General features: G+C 39.7%; 1 protein-coding gene across 2 annotated transcripts in view; it reads left to right on the top strand.

Moving 5' to 3' along the window:
- The first annotated feature begins 3,777 nt into the window (after nucleotides 1-3,777).
- HBP1 (HMG-box transcription factor 1) overlaps nucleotides 3,778-18,226 on the top strand; it is a 36,469-nt gene continuing 22,020 nt past the window's right edge. The window contains exons 1-3 of one of the 2 annotated variants that reach the window (XM_080663907.1): nucleotides 3,778-3,829; nucleotides 12,322-12,505; nucleotides 14,638-14,866. In XM_080663907.1, the coding sequence (XP_080520033.1) occupies nucleotides 3,815-3,829; nucleotides 12,322-12,505; nucleotides 14,638-14,866 (428 nt within the window). In that variant the 5' untranslated portion in view covers nucleotides 3,778-3,814. Of the gene's footprint in view, nucleotides 3,986-12,321; nucleotides 12,506-14,637; nucleotides 14,867-18,226 lie in introns of both variants that reach the window. The other variant, XM_080663908.1, reaches the window with a different exon arrangement.

Genomic DNA, 18,226 nt, shown 5'->3' with positions numbered 1-18,226 from the left:
TTTTCCTGCAAGAATTCAAGAACTCACACACTACAGGCTGGGCCTTGCAGACCAGCCAAAGGTCCCCTTTCCGGTGACATTCCATCACAGTACCTAGCAATAAGAATATCTCCATTAAGGCTGCTATAGGCACTCGGTTTGTGTGCCCCATGCTTCTAAGATAAGACCAATATTCAATACATCAGAATTTGGAGTAAGGGAGCTCAAGAAATGGGAGAACCAATACTCAAATCCATCTTAAGAGAGCTCAAAATTCAGGCTTCTTATATATCAAGGGAAGAGTGGATATCTACAGCTGGAGCTTTTAGCCTGAAGGCCACAGAGACAGGAAGTATTTCACCCCCTTACAAAGCTTTCAGTAAAACTTACAAGTAGAAAAATCTTTTAAAGTAAGGTTTAGTCAAAAGCAGACCTCACAGTTTATGCCCAGAAGTGGGGAAAGGAGTGGCTCAAGCTATTTTGAAAACTCATTTTTGGGAGGAGGGGAAGGTTTTTAATTCCATGGAGGGAGTTAGACATAAGTATCTCAGGTTTTAATTTTAAATGGTGAGGTGAATTATGTGGGTTTTTCTTTTTATCAAGAAAATTAACATTGGAGTTTATATTTTCTTTTTTTAAATATGTTTTTGATTTCAGAAAGGAAGGGAGAGGGAGAGATAGAAACATCAATGATGACAGAGAATCATTGATTGGTTGCCTCCCGCACGCCCCCTATCGGGGATTGAGCCGGTAACCCAGGCATGTGCCCTTGACAGGAATCGAACCTGGGACCCTTCAGTCCTCAGGCCGATACTCTATCCATTGAGTCAAACCAGCTAGGGCTGGAGTTTATATTTTCAATTCTAAAGCACAATGAACCTCTACTGAAAAAACTAGAAGAGGAAGAAAATAAGGATATACAGAATTGCATGGTTGAGTTCTTTTTTTGGTTCACTCTATTAATCTTGGAATGATGATACATTTGAATCCTGTACTTTTTCCTCAGGGAAAAAATTTGGCATTTTGACCATCAGTATTATTTTTAGAAAAATGTATGTTTGATTACTATTTGTGAATACAAAAAATAAACCTTTGATCACATGGTAGGAAGGACTATTTTATAAATAATTCACTTTAAGGATTCAAACAGGTGTCAATGTAAAATAAGTCCAAACCTTTAAGAATTTTCATGTGTTTATTTGAGCCAAACTGATGACAACTGCTGGGAAGCAAAATCTCAAGGGACTGAGAAAATGCTCCAGAGAATGCACCTTATTTTACATATTATAATCATAGGAGGAGGCGAGAGGGGGTCACATGAAATTACTAGTAATTGGTGATAGATTAGGGTGGTGGGAGAAAACAAAGGAGATGGTTGTGTAGGGGAATCTCTGAAACTGGATAAAAGGTAAAAAAGATAACCCGGCTGGCATGGCTCTATGGTTGAGCATCCACCTATGAACCAGGAGGTCACGGTTCGATTCCCGGTCAGGGCACATGCCTGGGTTGCTGGCTTGATCCCCAGTCGGAGGGAAGGAGGCAGCCCATCAATGATTCTCTCATCATTGATGTTTCTATCTCTCTCTCCCTCTTCCTTCCTCTCTGAAGTCAATAAAAAAATATTTTTTTAAAAAAAGGTAAAACGAATAGACATCTTCTTTTAGATGGGTGGGTATGAAATAGCTAACAGTCAACAATCACCATGAAGGGATTTGTGGTCTCTGCTCTGGTGGTTGTGCACTGAGGGGTGGGGGCTGGAGGGGTTGGGGGTGGGGGGAGGAAATTACTCACTCTTCCCAAAAGTATATTTTCTTAGATGTGAAAAGACAATAGAGAGGTTTAGTTAAGGTGAAGATTGACCTTTATCAGTTAAGATGAGGATCTAACAGGGGTGGGCAAACTTTTTGACTCCAGGGCCACAATGGGTTCTTAAACTAGACCGGAGGGCCAGAACAAAAGCATGGATGGAGTGTTTGTGTGAACTAATATAAATTCAAAGTAAAGGAGCGGAGGGGAGAGCAAGAGAACCGGATAGAACAGCCGGATCCGGCCCGCGGGCCGTAGTTTGCCCACGGCTGGTCTAGGTCATGCCTACCTTCCAAGACCTGCTTTTTGCTAGAAAGTTTTTATTTCAGCCCATCCTATGTAGGTACTTTAGATCTCGGAGTTTGTAAGGCTGCCATGCTGGCCTCCCCTGAGCTTGTCAGGCTTAGTATGTGGCCCTTTTTTGGGTACACACAAGGAATCCATAAAAGAATTTGAAAACTCTTTTCAACATATGAGTGTAATTTTGGATTTCTTGATTTGTTATGTGGCTTTCAGGCAGATCTAAAATTTCAAGAAATGCAATTAATTAATAAAGAAATAATTAGCTATGATTTCAGGTTCTTTTCCAAAGTTTGACTTTACTGATTTCTTACTGTTAAATTTTCCTCCTCTTAAACTTTAAGCATACATACAATGATCTAAAGATATAAAACCTAAAGCACAGCTTAAACGATTAAACACTAAAGGTTCAGAGGGAAAAGGCTTTATAGTGGCTTTATAATGTGAATGGTAAACACATCAATTATATACTAGAGGGGCTGTGATGGATAACCATGTTTGAAGTGAAGGTTATGGTAAAGCAGAGAAGCCACCTCTGGTGAGTCAGACAGAGCATTAGTAATTTAAGGAGGAATTCCTAGTGGAAAGACATTCTTTCTTTCAACAATGGGAAGCCATAGGAAGGGGGGAAATGGTTACCAAAAACTCACCAGAGAAACTTAGATAATGATTTACAAATTTTATCAGTGTAAGTCACATTATACCCCTCTGCATTATTGTAACCAATGAGCAAGCTGGTCAATATGGAAAACACCGATCTGACTTCCCTCAATTTCAAAGCAAATAGTAACCGCCCTCATCCCCCACCCCTTTTACAGCTTTGTAAATTCTCCAGACCCTAAGCTTCTCTCTCAACCGCCCATTCCCAAGTCTCAGTGCCTGGCATATAGCCGCAACAACTGAGTTGGCAAAGAAATCTTAAGTTACTGTCTTGGGAGTGATGAAGAAAGGCTCAGAATAAAGAAAATCTAGTTGTTTTTTTTTTTTCACGGAAGCCTAGCACCACCTTTATAGTCCTCATTATGACTGGGACCGAGATTTGTGGGTGACTAGGTCCCTCCTGAGGCTTTACTGCTTCCGCTGGTGTGTAGTCATCTCCTTCCCCTAGCACTGAAACAATACCTTGGCCAGCTGCCAAACTTTGAGCAAGGACACACTTTGGCTGTTTACGGACGGGAAAGGGTGCTGCGAGAGGCCAGAGCCTTTCTGAGTGCTAAGACAGGACCAGAATAAGAGAAGGGGCCGAAGCTTTAAAACACTCCCTTCCTCCGCCTCCTCCCTTTTGTCCCAGACACCAAAACAAACCAGCTGATACACGTGTCCCTATGACTCTTGTTTACTATCAAGACTGCGCTGTACACGCACCTCTGGGATATGTAGTCCACCGGTTCCTCCGGCGTGCTGTTTCCCAGAGGTACAAAGCCAAGGCTGAGACTACAAACCCAAAATCCATTTCGGGTGCAAAGTTTGGCGTTGGTCCCCGGAGTCTCAGCAGCAATCCAATCCGAAGCGCTCATTCTAGTGACTGACATGCCATTTCCTCCAGTAAACACAACACAAAAGTCAACACAAGCCCGCCCCCCGAGACAGGCCAAGGTATCACCCAATGGGAAAGGGTAAATATTGAACGGCAGTTCTGCAGACCAGTAAGAGGGCGAAAGAGCTGGGCGGAGGCTCAACCCCCAGGGGGTTGAGGGGAGGGGGAAGACGAAGCTTGAAAGACTTGGTAATGGCGACGGGTTTGGTAAGTAGGAAAGTTTCGGTTGAGGAGTAAGAGCGGTGGCGGGAGCGGTAATGTACGCCGGGAGGCAGGCGTCAGTTGGAGAGGGGTTACGCGAGCTGCTGGTGGTGTTGTCGCGGCCAGGACCGCCCTCCCCGGGCTGCCCGCACTCCGCGGCGGGTTTGTTGTCTTTCACTTCGGGAAAGGGTGGGGGTGGGGAAGGGAGGGGCAGGATCCCGAGGGGAACGAACGGCCGGTAGAGCTCGGGTCCGTGTTCCTCGACTTCGAGAGGCTGCCCTCACGGTGGAGACAATTAACCATCCAGTTAACTGCCCGTTAAAAACCCACGGGACCTGCGTCCCCCGCGAGCTCACTTGGGCTTCGCGGTAGCGCGGCTCGGGGGGTCTCGGGGGCGGGGGCGGGGGCGGGGAAGAGTAGGTGAGGACTTTGCTCCGAGCCAGGTAGCGCTGTGGGTGGCCCGACCTGGTGCGGAGAAGCGGCAGACCTGGGCCGGTGAACCGGCAGACGCGGCGCAGGGGCTGCTCAGGAAAGTTTGACTTCAACTCCCCGCGTGTGGGCGGAAGGTGGGAGGTTGGCCCATGGTGGGGACCTGCCAGAGATGGGGGGCCCCAGTGAGGCGCAGCCTCCTTCGGGTGCGATGGGAGCGCGATCCGAGCTGGGGAGCTCGCGGAGCCGCTGGGCCCCCGGGCTCATTGTTACGCAGTTCGAATGAATGGGCTCCGAGGCGCCTGCGCGTTGGGGCTGAACGGAGGGGAAAAACAAGCCTCTCGTCCTGGCTGCGGTCACATGATGGGGGAGGGGAGGGGAACGCGATGAATGGCGAAAGAGGGTGGGGGATGGACTTGGCGTGAACCTGCGGGCGCTGCCTCTGTGTGACCGAGTACCGAGACTTGGCAGGCGATTCCAGTCTCCGCCTTTCAACCTATGCTGCTGCCCCGGGCCGATTAAAACAACAAAAAAGAATCCTGGCGAAGTCGACCGCGGGGGCCCGGTTTTTGTAACTTGTTTTAACGCTGCATGTTGTCTAGGGGATTTCACTCGCTTCTGTGCATTATATAAGACGTATTTAGAATTCATTCTTAGGAAGTTTTCAGGAAGAATCGTTTTTAAAAGGAGCACTGACAGCAGGGCATTACTCAAGAGTTTTTAGCTGAGGTTGCCACTGATGGGTAAAAAAACGGGGGGGGGGGGAGCTGTGTATACTAGGAGTAATTGTTAGAGTCCTACCAATAATCCCTAAGTGCTTTAGATTTACGTAGCCATCTAAGTAAGCTGTAACAGTTGACTCCAAACTGGTTTTGAAATTAAAGTTAACTTTTGAGAATTAGGATAATTTTAACATTGTGAATACTTTTCTATTATTTAACTATTAATAATTTACATTTATAATGTATTCCTAGAACTTTTGGTCTTTGCCCTTTTTTTTTTTTTTTTTTTGCTATTTTGTTTTACTTCTCTAACCAAGAGTGGTGAAGGGATTAGCCGAAGGACATATGGCCAGAGGGAAGGCGGATGGATGCCGGGGCTTGGGTGGAGGAGGGCAAAGTGAGGGGAGGTTGGGGACACAATAATAGTGCCAACAATAAAAATAAGGTTAAAAAATAAAATGCTGATGCTCAAAAAAAAATAAAAATAAAAAAGAAGACTGTTAGGTTCTTCAGTTTCCTTGACTAAACTACCCAGTTATTGCTGGGTTGGCAATATTTGGCACGTTTTAAAAAATTTGAGTTATATTCAAAATAATTAAATCCTCTCAAGTTTTGAGGTACTTTATACTTTTGAGGAAGCCACTTTACAGCAAAATATTGCTGTTTCTTCTAACTTGACTAATACATTATTTATAGAATGAAAATTTGATTTCACTTTCTAGTCCATGCCCATTACCTTTTCTTTCTGCCTGGAAAATCCTTCTTCCCCTTTGTTCACTTCTCAGACTGTTCATTTCTACATACATTAAAAGGTTACCTTCTACTGGGATTTCCCTGCGCACGTCTTCATAATCTTCCATGCTTCACAGTTGCCTACCTCTCAGACTTCAAACATGGTACTTTCACTTTAAAGAATGGTCTCTGCCACTGTATTTTCATTTCTTTGGACTCTTGTCACTGTCCAAGTGCTCAGTAGAGGAGGCAGATATAGCTTGGGCTTAATGAATGAATAAACTGCTAGGCACTGAAGATTTCCTGGAGGGGAGCATTGCAAGCTGGTGTCATATTTATTTCTGTTTGAAATGAAGATATCAGTATGTTTTTTTCCTGTCATAAATTATAAGATACTACCATGTTAATGAGATGTATTTTAAGTATGAAAGTAAATATGTAGAATGAAAATATAAATCACAATAAATTAAAAAATTTTAAAGCTGACAGATACCTTATATATCACAAAGTTCAGGAAAAATGATATTCTTGTTAACTGCCTCACACGTCAGTAATATTCCTTTCATATTTTGCTATGCATGTACTTCGGTGCTTCATATAATTTATACTACCATTTTCCATAGAAAATAGAAAAATAATTTTCTAATGTAGTTGTAAATTTTGTAGTTATTGATAGTTGCTTAGAAAATATTCTTTCACAAGTTGTTACAGGTTATGTAAAATGTTTTAAGGTTACAATCAAGTTTAGAAAAACAAGTTTCAAATATGAAATTTATATTATTTCAATTGACAGTCCTCTTTTAACAGGTTTGTGCATGGCTTCTTGTGGTGTATTATGGTTTTCTGTTATCTTCACCAATATCAGCATTTCGTGTCAGATCAGCTCAGAATTTATAAGAATTTGTATAGATGTCATTTGGTACTGTCCAGCAAAGGGAAGGAGTCAGTCTGGGTATCAGTGACCAATGAGGTACAAGAGTGCATGTGGGATACAGTATCTTTTATACCTACAGTAATTATGATAGGCAGACAGGTACTGGTCCTATCTATCTATCTACCTATCTATCTACTATACATATAAAAGCCCAGAGACCGAATGGTGGAACGACCAGAATGACCGGTTGACTAGTCACTATGACGCACACTGACCACCAGGGGGCAGACACTCAAAGCAGGAGCTGCCCCCTGGTGATCAGTGTGCTCCCGCAGTGGGAGCGCCGCTCAGCTGACTGGGATGAGCGCTGCTCCTGCAGCGGGAGCAGCCACTAGCAGGCCCAGAGTGAGGCTGAGTCTCTGCACCTATCAAATACCTGAGACAATCCAGACTCTGGCCTGAACCCACCAGCTGATGCAGGCCCTCTAAGGTGTGTTCTAGAACAGTGGTCGCCAACCTTTCAGACCTCACAGACTACCAGTGGTCTGCAGACCACTGATTGGTGACCACTGTTCCTAGAAAGAGCGCAGGGAGCTGGCATAGGTGGATGGCAAGAGGGAATGTGTCTGTGGACCCCCCAGGGAGGCTGTCCTGATGGCTGAGGATCCTGGAGCAGGGCTGCCCTGAACATCCCCGATGGTGTCACCAACCTGGCATCACATATCAAGGACATTCACCAAGTGGCTTTGCAGTGCAGAGCTCTCAGCCAGGTTCCTCCAGGACACAGAACACACCTTTATCTAAGACATTACCCCAGAATATCAGCTCAGACTAATTTCCTCATTCAGCAGCTGCTCAGAGGGCAGGTCCACAGTCGCTTGGCTGAGCAGCGCTCCCACAGCGGGCCGGTTCCCGCAGGCCACACCCCCCACCAGTGCATGAATCCGTGCACCGGGCCTCTAGTTTACAAATAAGAAAACTGATGCATAGAGGCTCAATTCTTCAGTCATATAGGTATTAAATGATACTCTGTAGTAGTATATTTTACCCACTGTTGGGTTTTGGTTCCCCCTTTTTTTCTTTAGCAAAATGGCAAGTTGTAGAAACATTTCTTTGAAGTCTTTTGTTTAAAGTTTCATGGAAGATATTCTAGAAGAACTGCATTAAGGCCTCTAACTACTTTTGGTGTGGAAAGTTGCACTTAATATAGTTCGTTATGGAGGCTCATTTATTTTTTTAAAATGTTTTTATTGATTTTAGAGAGAGGAAGGGAAAGAAACATCAATGATGAGAGGATCATTGATGGGCTGCCTCCTTCATGCCCCTACTGGGGATCGAGTCCACAACCTATGCATGTGCCCTGACGAGGAATCAAACCCTGACCTCAAGCACTGAACCACATCTGCAGGGTTGGATGATCATTTTAGCTTGAAATTATGCAATTCCCTTAAAATACCTCAGTTCTCATGTTAGTGCTATAAATTCATTGCAAATTACCTTCTCTTCACCCTTTGCTCCAATTTGAGTTTGGTATAGAGTTCTTCAGGATTAAGGGAGGGCATATAGGAGCTCCTTTCTGTGAAATCCATAGTAAGGATGGAAAGGTAAGGATTCAGGGAAGAATAGGCATTTGAAAGTAGCAGTCCATCTTGTGTTGGTCTATATCTTTTGTCATTTTTCTTATTTCTTTTAAAAAAGAATATGGTCTCAAGTCTATTTTAGATCAGATAAACTGTGGAAATGCTCTGCAGGGAGTAGGTAGGCATTTAGTAAAACTTACTCCCTTTTTCATTTACTGAGACTTAGTTATTTCATTTTTTAGAAATGGATTTCAAAGAGGAAGGGAGAGGGGGAGAGATAAAAACATCAATGATGAGAGAATCCTTGATGAGAGGGCTGCCTCCTGCATGCCCTCTACTGGGGATTGAGCCCGCAACCTGGGCATATGCTCTGACCGGGAATCGAACCGAAACCTGATTCATAGATCAACACTCAACCACTGAGCCACGCCAGGTGGGATAGACTTAGTTATCTAGTCCTCCTTTCCTTTCCTCTTATCTAAGATTTTGTGGATATGTACTTCTGGAAGTTTGCTAAACAAAAACAGTAGGGTCTTCCCAATCCCACCCAGTAAAAATTTGTAATACTGAAAATGACATTTCAAAGTACAGCTGCTGGAGAGCTTTACTCTTCCCTTTTGAGAATCAGTGATCTAATGAAGAGATGACATGTGAATCCTATAATACCAAAGAGTATGCAAAAGTATGAATGAACAATAGGACTAGCTCTACCAGGAAATATTTGAAAGAGGAGCTTGTTTATCAGAATGAATGTCTAATTGGTACAATGTATGTGAGGGAGTATTTTTGAGTATGGACTCTGGATATTCCTTTACTGTTTCAAGGGCCCTGCTTCTCCCAAATAGTTTGACAAAAATAATGAGAGCCAAAAACTTATATTTGTGTTCATGTATTTAATTATCACACTAGGCCTGTGATATAAGTAGAGGTACTGCAAATCTACGATTAAGTGACCTACCTAAGGTGACAAAGCCTAAAAGAGTGAAACTCAAGTCTATTGATTAAGTCTAGGCTCCCAGTTACTATACAGGAGGATTACAGTAGCAAAACTTCCATTATTCAAGATCAACTTTTGATAGCAGTAACCATGAGGTACAAACACATAGAACTCAAGTTCCGCAAGTATTTATTTGGTCCCTTTTATTATTTGTAGGTAGCTCTGTTTTGAAATTAAATTTTTTTTCAACTTTAAAGAATATTGTGATGGGATATTGGTAGATAACTAAGGCTGGGTGCTGAAGAAATGATAGTTGCAAGGAGGTAGTATTGATGTATTGTATGTCCACATGGTGAATGGTGGACACTGCAGGACCTGCAGATAGGAGAAAATCTAGCTGGGAAGAATGAGAAAATCAGAGCTCTGCAGAGCGAAGGGGAAGGCAGACAAACTGCAACACTGCTTCTGTGGACTCCAAGAACAGTACTGTTTCATACAGTTAAGGATAGCTCTAAGGAGATATATATGTGTAGGACATCTGAATTTCATTATAAAGGTAAAAAGAGAAAATTTTCAAGTTTAAGATTAAAGGTGGGGCTGACTTAGATCACATCTGTATGTAAAGAACTCAGAATGACTAGTTCCTCTCAGGCCTTAGGCATTACTAAGTAAGGAATCCACTGATACTACCAATTACCTTTAAAAAAAATACTTTTATTGATTTCAGAGAGGAAGGGAGAGGGGGAGAGAGAGAGAAACATCAATAATGAGAATCATTGATCGGCTGCCTTCTGCACTCCCCTCACTGGGGATTAAGCCCACAACCCCGGCGTGTGCCCTTGACTGGAATTGAACCCAGGAGCCTTCAGTCCTCAGGCTGACACTCTATCCACTGAGCCAAACCAGCTAGGGCTAAAACAAGATTTTTAAAGAAGGAAGTCATTTCACTTTATTTTCACTCGATTTGTTTCAGTTCATCCTTACAACTACTCTAAGGGGAAAGTTGGGCAGGTCTCATTAACCCTATTTTACATATGAAGATATTGAGTTATTGAGAAGTTCAATCACTTAGGTCCATGGTCCGCAGAGTGTGGCTCTTCCACAAAATACCACGGCCTGGGCGAGTCTATTTTGAAGAAGTGCCGTTAGAAGAAGTTTAAGTTTAAAAAATTTGGCTCTCAAAAGAAATTTCAATCGTTGTACTGTTGATATTTGGCTCTGTTGACTAATGAGTTTGCCGACCACTGACTTAGGTCATATTTAGCAAGTGCTCAAGCTGGAATCAAAACCCGTGTTTTCTTACACCTAACCCAGTGCCCTTTTCACTACTCCATAGTACATCAGACAGTTGGTATTGAGAAAGGCTCTAAAGCAATGCCCAGGATATGGGTCATTTGTGAGACATGCAGGCAGAAAGCATCCAAAATAGCATATTAGAAAATAAAGGCAATATGAAGTTTGGTTATATATGTCAAGAACCGTAGGAAGATTCTTAGTTGCCAGCCACCAATTAATCTGTCTATAGGAATCTAAAGAAATAAGCAGGTGTAAGAAAAACTTAAAAAAAAAATGTAAACACAGTATTATTTAGAAGAGTGAAGAAATTGGGAACAACATGTTCAGTAATAGGAGGAATAAGTTAATTTTGGTACATGGTGAATGATGTATGTTATTTTTAAAAAATAGATGTTTGAAAAAAGTAGATGACAGAAAAATGCTTATGAACTTGTGTTAAGGAAAAGGTATATGAAGAAATATATCTTGGGTCTCTGCTTATAAAAGATATGTCAGATAATACACCAACATTTTAACAGTATCTAAATCTGATTTGTGGAATTGGAACTAATTATTTTACTTTTTTTAAAAAAGTGCTTTTAAATTTTTGTATATAGTCAGAAAAACATATTTCATAATTTAAAAGATTATGAAAAAGTCTTTGTAGAAAATATTTGTCAGTATTGCCAGTGATTTTTGGTGAGTATATCATGACTTAGAAAACTCTGATCTAAATATTAAACATTTAACATCTTTTCACTGCATTTTTTGATTAGCTGACCTGGGGTACTTTTATTGACTTTTAACAGCAATGTATTTTATTTATTTTGAGGAAAAAAATTTTTTTGTGTATTTTGTATTAGCTCAGAACTTTTTTAAAGAAATGATTTGGAGTAGAGCCTGAGAAATCAGGAAATCTTCCTGCTACTGTCACTCATAAATAACTAATTTGATCATGTCCAAAGGTTACTTTCATAACAAAATTTAGTTAGTGGAGTTCCTTGAGAAATTATTGAGGTGTGTTATCCTATATTATTTTCTTCCTTGTAATAACTTTGTGGCCTTGAGATGAAGTTAGGTTTACTATGAATTTACTTAAATCTGACATGATTAGCATTCATTTTTTAAAGAAATAATAGCCTATTCAGAAGGACAGGTATCTTTTATTATGGCTAGGTCCCAAATTCACATTAAGAAGACATAAGAACTTGTTAGTTTGTTTGTTTAATCCTCACCAAGGATATTTTTTCATTCATTTTTAAAGAGAGTGGAAGGGAGGGGGAGAGACAGAGAGAGAAATATTGATGTGAGAGAGAGACATCGATTGGTTGCCTCTCCTGTACATGCCCTTGACCAAATAGAACCTGGGGACCCTTCAGTCCAAGGGCAAGAACATTTTTTATGAGACTTACAATATAAGGCCATTTTAAGAAACGCACCTTAAATGCTCTTTAGACAATATAATTTTATGTTAAACTTGTTTACTTTTAGAAGATGAGAAAAAATAATGAATACGGTAAATAGAGAAATTAAAATAGAATCTTTAAAATAAAAGTTCTTTTAGTCTTTTTTTAATTTAACTGAAGGAAGTGTGTTAATTTTATTTTACATTTGAAGATACAAGTTTATAAAGGTTTTGTTGGTCTGAATATTGGTGTCTGAAAGAGATACTTGATATAAAAACTGCTTTTATTCTTTGGAAGAAAGGACTTTTATACATTTAATACATTATTAATCCTTTGGGATTTGGGTATAATTTAGTGCTAACTATATGGATGTATGGCAAGATATCATGGAGTCATGTTGGTCTAAAGGATTTGATAGTGATACAAATAGCAATGTATAGAGTAAGTTAAAGATACAACATGTGATGTCTCTGATTTTCTATTTATGTAATTTCCATATCACATGATTTGACATTTTTTCCTTGAATTATTTTTATTTTTAAGTCGGAGCACCATAACATGGTGTGGGAAGTGAAGACAAATCAGATGCCTAATGCAGTACAGAAACTCCTGTTGGTAATGGATAAGAGAGCTTCAGGAATGAATGACTCACTGGAGTTGCTGCAGTGTAAAGAAAATTTGCCATCCTCACCCGGCTATAACTCCTGTGATGAGCACATGGAGCTTGGTAAACAAAATTAAAAAGTTTTTAGGGATATCACTGAAATTTAGATTAATTTTCATGTTTTAACCTACCTGGAACTGCTAAAAAGTATGTGAAATTTTGTACATTAGTTTTCAGTGTTCTCTTGTTATTGAAAGAGTGACCTACCTAAGTCACTCCTAAGTCATTTTTAAGTAACATTGCTTAAAAATTTTACTTAAAATGAACATAAATTTGAGCTATTTATGGTTATCATAGAGACTAATTTACAAATTACTATCCTGCCTTGCTTTGTGGATAAAGATTGGGCTATTAAACACCTTAGGAAAACTCTGCTCTGCGGCTTTTTAAAAGGTATTTTAAAACATCCCCATGAGCTCAGTAAACTATGCTTGGCCACTCTTCATAGCTGGATTGTTAGTATGATGGGGACATTACAGAGGATCCTTGAAGCTTGAGGGTCTGACATTTGTGGGTATCAGTACTGCTGAGCTATAAAGGTATGTGACCTGTAGAAATGTGTAGGTTTGTTGAGGTATGATTTTGAATTATATTGTTTTGAAGTGTTGAAGAATAAACAGCTAATGAGTAACCTTGGCTTGCTGCCCAGCTTTTCAGCTTGGCTTTGTCCCCATTTAATATGTAGTTTTCCTTAATATTCACAAAAACCTCAAGAAGATGTTATTATTCTCATTTTACAAAAGATGAAATAGAGGAGATTATATGTTGGAATGCTGTGTGGGAATTTGGAGATTCTGAAGGTCTTGGGACATAACCCGTTTGAATACCAAGAATTTGCTAATATTATTTGAGTAGTGGTTACTGTTGAGCAAAGACTATTATAATCAGGTAATTGAATTCTCCACCATCACATTTTATTTATTATTTTAAGATTTTAAATTTATTTTTAGAGAGAAAGGGAGAGGGAGAAAGAAAAATGGATATGAAAGGAAACATCAATCGGCTGTCTCCTGCATACCCCCTTCTGGGGATTGAGCCTGCAACCTGGGCGTGTGCCCTGACCAGGAATAATACCTGCGACCCTTCAGTGTGTGGACCGATGCTCTAACCACTGAGAAACACTGTCCAGAGCAGAAATTAACTCTTATATAGTAAGAAGTGATGGTCAAAGAAGGATGTTGGCAATGAGGGAAGGGAAGTGGCTATACCAGAATGAGAATTATAGGGAATTCTCAAATTGATACGATATTTTGGCTGCTTCTAAGTAAGTTATTTCCGTCTTAGTAGACTATCTGGGGTATTTGCCTGGATAGGAGCTATGTGTAGAAACATTTATAGTGACAGTTTAGGAAAACTTCCAAGACTAGAAGAGTTTCATGACATATATTGAAGGGAACCAATAGATCTATGTAGTGTGTGGGTGTGTATTTAATAGAGACTTTTTAAGGCCTGCACGGTGCTTTTTCTCCATATAATACATTTTTTACTGAATATTTTAGAATTACATCTTTTCAGAATTTCTTATAATGTTCATAGCCTTGGTGTGTACATGAATATTACTTGGGTAGTATTTCTAGTCTTCTTTCTTAGGGAGTAAAAATATCATGAAGTACCTTTGGGGAACACAGTTACAGGAAAAATAACCAATAAATATTACTGAGTTCAGAATTTCTCAGTAAAAAAAATAAATAAATAATTTGGCCTATATAAAATTAAGTAAGTAGTACCTAAAAATTTATATGATTTTTGTCGTGAAAAATTATTTTCTCTATTGCAGTAATCTTGTATAACAGGTTAATAAAAGTATGTGAACAGTAAGTACGTATATACACACACATAAAATGCCTTTTTCCTCAATGTGTTCATATAAAAAATTGAGGGGAAAAAATCAGGATTTCGGCATAAACCTTATTTTTCCAGTCTATGAACAGTTGTAATTACATGGTTTAGGTAGTGAAGTTATTAGTACGTTGACATTCATTGGATTCACTTTTCCATTAAGCTCTGTTGACCCTTGATGTACTTGGTGTCATTTTAAAAAATTGAAACTTGTTTTATACAAAAAACACATTTTGAACTTACACTTTCCCTCACAAAATTAATAAGTTAAATTGAGGAATTCTCTTCCAACTGTAACTATAGTATTGCCCGGTATTAGTAATTTCCTTTTTATAATTTTGAGTGTGTGTTTGCAGATGACCTTCCTGAACTTCAGGCTGTTCAAAGTGATCCTACCCAATCTGCCATATACCAGCTAAATTCAGATGTTTCACATCAAGAATATCCAAGACCATCTTGGAACCAAAATACCTCAGACATATCAGAAAGTACTTACCGTGAAAATGAGGTGGATTGGCTAACAGAATTAGCAAATATCGCCACCAGTCCACAAAGTCCACTTATGCAGTGCTCATTTTACAACAGGTAAGAATGCTGTATTTGTATTGAAAACCTCTATCATTACAAATGTGGCTATTACTTTTTTCTAGTTTTAAAAGTAATGCTATTAATCATTTAATGAATGGTTTACTTAAATTAGGATTTAAGTAAAGTCATTAGAATTAAGCTTCTTGTCTTATAAAGATCAAAGAGCTATTTTACTCAATAATAAGATTTTACATTCTTAATTAGATAAAAGTGATATGAAAACAGCAGAGTGAAGAATATTTGCAAGTGTCTTAAAGTCACCAGAAAATAAATAAGACCAAGAAATACTTTTATTATGCTATATTTCTACTTATTGGAATGAAAATTGTAGTTGTCCAAAGAACCATAATTATAATAAACACTAGAGGCCCGGTGCATGAATTCGTGCACGGGTGGGGTCTGGCCGGCCCACCCTGATGGGGGCCAATCAGGCCGGGGCCAGCTGAGGGAAGGGGCTGTGGGCGGTTGGCCGGCCCTGCCTCCTGGTCGAACTCCCAGTCGAGGGGACAATTTGCATATTTGGTTTTTATTATATAGGATTATATTTTCAAGCTTTTATCAACCTTGAGTCCAGTTCCTTTTTTGTTGATGTTTATTTTCTTCCAGGGTATGTGGCCTCATGTGATTTATCTGTTTTCTAATAATAAAACTAGCTAATCTTAAAAATCTTCAACTTACAAAAGTGGGCTCCCAATTGGTGAAAACCACTGTTTCATATACCCAGACTAGGATTTAAGAAAATGAGTTGTGCTATGAAATTATGAAAGCTTTCAAGCAATATTCCTAGAGAGGCCTAAGTGGATAATATTTTATTATCCCTAAAATCGTAAAATTATCTATGTAAAAAGACAGACAATAAGATAGATTATAGAGGGGAGAAATGCCCAAATTTGCACTCATGTGGGTGGATAGACTGCAGTTCATATTAGGTGATGTTGAAATAACTCAGTTTTGGTAAGGGCTCTTAAGTTAGTATAATTATTGCTAAAGAATAAACTTTATAGGTGTGAAACCTGTATTTTTTTACAACCCATTAAATTATGCTGCTTTTCTTCTATATCAGGATGCTAGTCTAGATTAGAGTAAATTCATTTTAACTTTGGTTTAACTCCATGAAAATTTCCATAAGAAAGAAAACTTGCCTTTTAGAGTATTACTTCTTTTGTAGTCTCAGTTTTCATTATAATCTTAATAGTCAAAAAGCAAAAATTCTTTTACATTTAAAAAACAAACCCTGATTTTACTATTGGACTTTCTTTTCCCCCTATTTCTTGTTTAAAGCTAGTACTTTTCATTTTGCCATAAATTCATGAAGATTAATAATATAGTTCATGCAAAGTTGAGTAAACCCTTCAGAAGAAAATCAATATAAATAAAAGCATAAGTAAAGGAGTATCTCCCTGAAGATGTAAATTTTTTCTCTGCATCATTTTCTATGCCTCCTTTCTTCCTAAGGAACATGACCAACAGTTCCTGTCTTGCCTGCCTTCTAACAGATAGTGGCAACTTCTTGTAGAGTGTTAAACTATGTTAGTTATTGAGCTTTTGATGTCTGAAGTTGTAACTGTACAGCAGGGGTCCTTAAACTTTTTAAACAGGGGGCTAGTTCACTGTCCCTCAGACCGTTGGAGGGCCGGACTATAGTTTTAAAAAAAAACTATGAACAAATTCCTATGCGCACTGCGGGCCCAGGACGAGTCGGCTGCTAAGCAGGACAGGCAGCGGCACCTGGCGGGCCACATGTGGCCCGCGGGCCGTAATTTGAGGACGCCTGCTGTACAGTATCAAGGAGTTGAGGACAGGTAAAATTTATATTATTCCTGATAGAAAGAGGGATGAAGAGACTAATGGTATTAGAACTTTAGACATGTTTAGCCTGTTAATTTTACAGAACATCCAGGCCAATATATATTTTAGAACACTGCATTATTACTTAAGTGGTTAAACAAAAGAATTGATGAAACTTACATTTTATTAGTGATGAAGGCAGGAATGGGCTGAAGGAATTTTTAGCAGTTTGGCCATTCTCTAATATTTTGTAAAGTTCTAAATGTATAATAAAAGGAAAGAATGTATAATAAAAGGAAGAAATTTCAAAGATGAAACGTTTAGTGTTTATATTTTGAAATAGAAAGTTTATTGGAGAATATGATAAAATGCGTAGAAATTGGTGGGTTTTTTATTTAGTAATTAATATAAACATGAAAGGAAAGTATAGTTTCATAGATCCTTATTTTAAAACTAGAGGCCCAGTGCACAAAATTGGTGCACAGCGTGGCGGGGGGGGGGGGGGGGGGCGGCGGCGGGAGGGGGTGGGTCCCTCAGCCCGACCTACACCCTCTCCAATCTGGGATTCCTCTCGCAACCTGGGACCACTGGCTCCTAACCGTTCACCTGCCTGCCTGCCTGATCGCCCCTAATCGCCTCTGCTGATGGCCTCTAACCGCTTCTGCCTGCCTGCCTGATCACCCCTAACCCCTTTGCCTGCCTGTCTGATGCTCCTAACTGCTCTCCCCTGCCCACCTGATCGCCCCTAACCACTCTCCCCTGCTGGCCTGATCGCCCCTAACCGCTTCTGCCTCGGCCCCCGCCACCGTGGCTTTGCCTGGAAGGACGTCTGGAAGATATCTGGTCTATTCTGTCTAATTAGCATATTACCCTTTTATTAGTATAGATAATTTCAGCAAAGGTATAATGAAAAAGGGTTAATGAGGATAAAATTAAAATGGAGGGCTAATAAAATTTCTCAGGGAAAGGGACGAATTGGAAATTAAGATGTCCCTTCTCCCCTTTTTGAAAAGGGGGTTAGTACAGACGTGCATGAAGTTTTTTGTTAAGGACCAAATCCCTATTTGGCATCTTAGAGAATTGTTCTGATTTGGGAGTTTCAGACAGATGTACCCCCTTGTCTTCCTCTCTACTGCTTTCCAAACTCCTGTGTTAGTATGTACACATTACTGGTCATTCTTTATGGGTTTGCTTCTTACTGTTACCCTTCCTGTGAATAGCTGATCTGTTTGTGGGGAAAGGATTTTAGTATGTTCTTGTGAGCGCAAGTACTCTAAAAGGAGCAGTGCCTGTTAAAGAGACTTTTGAGGGGAAAACTGGGGAAGGGGTTGTTTTTTAAAACGTGATCCTGTGGGAAAATAATTAGCCCTTATATGTAGATGCTCTTTAACAAGTTTGTATTAGAAAACAAAAAATAGTGTCCAGTTACAAGAATTTGCAAATAGGCTGCTTTCTGCTACAAGAAGTTTAAGCATTTAGGGTAAGGTAGTTCATTGTATCTGCCCAGTGATAGGTGATTTGTAAAGAGTTCAGTGTTAATCATAGATTCACTCACTTTCAAAGTAGAAG

The sequence above is a fragment of the Plecotus auritus genome, assembly GCF_963455305.1.
Source record: "Plecotus auritus genome assembly, chromosome: 4".
In the NCBI taxonomy this organism is placed as follows: domain Eukaryota; kingdom Metazoa; phylum Chordata; class Mammalia; order Chiroptera; family Vespertilionidae; genus Plecotus; species Plecotus auritus.
Note: the sequence above shows the minus strand (reverse complement) of the source record. Positions and strands in the feature narration are given on the sequence as shown.